The sequence below is a fragment of the Nansenia antarctica genome, assembly GCF_963989245.1.
Source record: "Nansenia antarctica genome assembly, chromosome: 18".
Lineage (NCBI taxonomy): Eukaryota > Metazoa > Chordata > Actinopteri > Argentiniformes > Microstomatidae > Nansenia > Nansenia antarctica.
Window position 1 is genome coordinate 4,107,390 of NC_137691.1, and position 3,894 is coordinate 4,111,283.

Sequence of the window (3,894 nt, forward strand, 5' to 3'; positions counted from 1 at the left end):
TAATCATAACTACATGAAGAATACCGCAAAACACGACAACAACAAAGCTCTTCATATGTTCTAATTGAACATTATATTATTCTAATCTAACTGGTTTGTGTACTCTTCCTGGCTGCCGGATATTTAGCTGCTATTACAGTTTTATTACTGTGTTGAGACTGGATCAAACTCCATACTGAGTCTATGTTGTGATGTCTGAATCAAGGCCTTATAGCAGAGGCAAACTGATGTGAGACTGATCAGTGAGTCAGTGAATCAGTGCTGAACCTAGGGGGTAAAGGGGTCAGGGATGAGGGGTCAGGGCTGAACCTAGGAGGTAAAAGGTCAGGGGTCAGGGCTGAACCTAGGAGGTAAAGGGGTCAGGGTACAGGGGTCAGGGCCTATATGAAGATGCGGTGCAGCACTCTGAGACACCAGACCCACTCGGGGGGCAGTTCGTGGTACGCGATCTTGTTCCCGTCCAGCCGTAAGATCTTCATCCTGGAGTAGGACAGCGGACCCACCTCCCGGCAGAAGCTAGACACGTTGAACTCTGCAGGGCACAGACACACAGAACACACAGAGGATTAGGCCCGGTTTCCTTGTTTTTCCAAAGAAGTCATAAAAAAATATGTCTGGATTATGCGTTGCCATAATATTTTCCCCCTGAAATGGCCGCCACTCCAGTGAGAGTGATTCTCCTCTCCTCTCCTTTCCTCTCCTCTCCTCTACCATCCCCTCCTCTCCTCTCCTCTCCTCTCCTCTCCTCTCCTCTCCTCTCCTCTCCTCTCCTCTCCTCTCCTCTCCTGAACAGAAGCTGCCCTGTCACAGACTCTGGTAGATGGTTTGCAGATGCTTCGGTGAGAACGGGAGGAGGAAGCAACCAACCGCCAAACACACAACACACACCCTCCCCTGTCCCTGCCTGGCGGGCTTGTTCTCTGACGAGCCTCTCTCTGGAGGGTGTCGGTCAGAAAGGAAGCTACCACAGTAGCTTGTTAAGGGGCGCTAGACGATGAGGTGAGTGTTTTCGGTGGGTGAAGTACTCCCCCCCCCCCCCCCCCCCACACCCTCCCATCCCCTCCCCCTCTGACTCTCTCTCTCTGTGTCTAAATGGCACACAGGCACAGTCTGCTGGATCCCAAGATCGGAAAAACAGAAAAACATTCCCGACGCTGGCTGGAACGTTTGGCTAGAACGAACGCTTCGGGACTTCAGACAGTGTTGTCGTGCGACTATGATAAGATTGGTGTTGCTAAACACACAAACAAACACAACCGAATCATAGACTATGTCAGTTCAGTCTACTAAACAGAACTAGTGAAGTCATGCCAGGACTGTAGACGCTTACAGAGGACAGTGAAGACTGCAGCCAAAATAATCAACACAGAACATATGACAATAAACTTGAACTTGAACTTGATATGATGGGGATATTTGGAGATAGAGAGGGAGAGATAGAGAGGGAGAGAAAGAGAGGGAGAGATAGAAAGGGAGAGGGATATGAAGAGAGGAACAGAGCGTGCTTTTGGATCCGTAACGGACTCCCTTTGTCAATCCCTCAGATCCTTTCAGACCAATCTCCTCTCTTCAGCGCTAACCTACTTTCCCTCTCTCTAAATTCCTCCCTCCTTCCCTGCTCTCCCTTGCCCAGTCCAGCCTCCCTCCTCTCCTCCCCTCCCCTCCCCTCCTCTCCTTCCCTCCCCTCCCCTCCCCAGCCTCCATCCAGTCCCTGCCTCAGCTCTAGCGCCAACCTCCCTCCACTCCCCTCCCCTCCTCTCCCCTCCCCTCCCCAGTCCAGCTTCCATCCAGTGACAGCCTCAGTTCTATATATAATATATATATATAATATATACGCCATTTAGCTGACGCTTTTATCCAAAGCGACTTACATTGCAACGAGTGCATAATTTCAGTATATATTTCAGTATATCCTCCCCTCCCCTCCCCTCCCGTCCTCCCCTCCTCTCCCCTCCCCTCCTCCCCTCCTCCCCTCTCCTCCCCTCCTCCCCTCCCCTCCCCAGTCCAGCCTCCATCCAGCTCAACCTCAGCTCCAGCCCCCCCCCCCCCCCCTGCTCCCTGGGCTGTGACCAGGGCTTGCAGGGCTGTGTGGAGGTGTGAGTGTGTGTGTGTGTGGGTGTGGGGGGGGGCTTGTCTGTTTGCTCTGCAGATTCTGTCACATTTTCCACATTTCCCTTCTCCTCCCTCACAGCAGGGCTGGGTGGAGGTGTGTGTGTGTGTGTGTGTGTATGTGTGTGTGTGTGTGTGTGTGTATGTGTGTGTGTGTGTGTGTGTGTGTGTGTGCGTGCGTGTGCGTGTGCGTGCGCGTGCGCATGTGCATGTGCGTGTGTCACCGCAGGGCTGGGGTGTTGGGTCTCCTGACAGCATGCAGACCTCACCAACCCTCATTATAGGTCTCCTATACATGGCCACTATGTGTGTGTGTGTGTGTGTGTGTGTGTTTGCATGCATGTTTGCACTTGCATGTGTGTGTGTGCGTGTGTGTGTGTGTGTGTGTGTGTTTGCATGCATGAATGTTTTGCACTTGCATGCATGTGTGCTCTTGCATGTGTGTGTCTGTGTGTGTGTGTGTGTGTGAGTGTTTGCGTGCATGTGTGCACTTGCGTGTGTGTGGGTGTGGGTGCATGAGTATGTACGTGCATGTGTTTGCTTGCCTGCGTGTGGGGGCACATGTGTGTGTGCACGTACGTGTGTCTGTGTGTCTGCATGTGTTCGTGTGTGTGTGTGTGTGTGTGTGTGTGTGTACCTGGGTTTCCGTTAACCGATAATTACCGGTCTTTGTCCGGTAAAAGTTGTTGAAGTCCGACAAATTGAAAAGTCGTCGGACATATTGTCCGGTGAAAATAATTCCCTTTGAATACAATTCGCTAAAGTTCACATTCTGATTCCTTCTATTTAAAAAAAGACGAATATATAGGCTATGTATTTCTTTTATTATGATATGATTTGACACCGGCATGATGATGACTCCTAATGTATAGGCCGGCCTATGCGAAACAGCGCACAGGTGCCACATGGGATTGATGCCAGATGGGATTACAGTTTAACCAGTCTATTACCGCTTAAACACAGTAGCCCATTCGGCGGTAACCCATGCCTATCTGGCAACCCTGCCAACCCGTCCACCATAGTAATACGCAAACGTTGCAGCTCAAAGTGCACCATAGCGAGCGATTAAATTAATGGAAAGATGGCAAAACAAAGTAAGCTTAGCAATTATTTCATGAAGCCAAGCAACAATGAGTCTGAGCCTGAGGAGAAGTCTGACTCTGAAGACGTTGGCCAAGATAGCCTGCTTGATTCCCGTCTCCAGTGTGCCTGCAGAGAGTCTCTGCAGAACCGAATTAAAACTGCGGACCGAAGTCGCCTTGGGGAGGGGCAAGGTCACACGGCTAATGCGCATTGCAAGTTGCGGAGAGACACTTTGCAGCTTTGATTTCAAGTCCGCAGCTGCACGCTTCAAAAAGCGACGCCAAAAAGCGACGTAGGCCTAATAAGTAGCTGAATTATATGAGCAGCCATTGTTATTTTCAGAGTTTTTACTCTAGGCTATTTTATTTAAGGCTATCCCCTATCTATCTGAGAAAAGGCATAGGCGATAGGCCTAGGCTGTAACATCGAACGGAAATTAGCCTATACATACGCATTGCAAGTTAATTTAAAGCCTATTTATTTTCAAAGAGTTTTATTCTATTTTATTTTATCTGATAAAAGGCATATGAACGGAAATTAGGCTAGCCGTGTCACGCCAGAAGCCTACATGCTTGCACTGTTACTGTTCAATAAAATGTTATACATCTAGACATTGTGGTATTTCTTTATATACGTATCCCAGACTGCCTATCAATTGTTTCTCAATAAACAGTTATGTTCTCCCCATTGTCATACTCCCGA

The 3,894-nt window shown here is 49.3% G+C and overlaps 1 protein-coding gene across 1 annotated transcript in view; it reads right to left on the bottom strand.

Moving 5' to 3' along the window:
- Positions 1 to 380: 380 nt before the first annotated feature.
- Positions 381 to 3,894, bottom strand: part of LOC308173478 (lumican) — a gene marked incomplete at both ends in the record, with an annotated part of 6,402 nt that continues 2,888 nt past the window's right edge. Inside the window, one exon of the mRNA XM_080548508.1 lies at positions 381 to 532. Coding sequence (XP_080404634.1) covers positions 381 to 532 — 152 coding nt within the window. The remainder of the gene's footprint in view (positions 533 to 3,894) is intronic.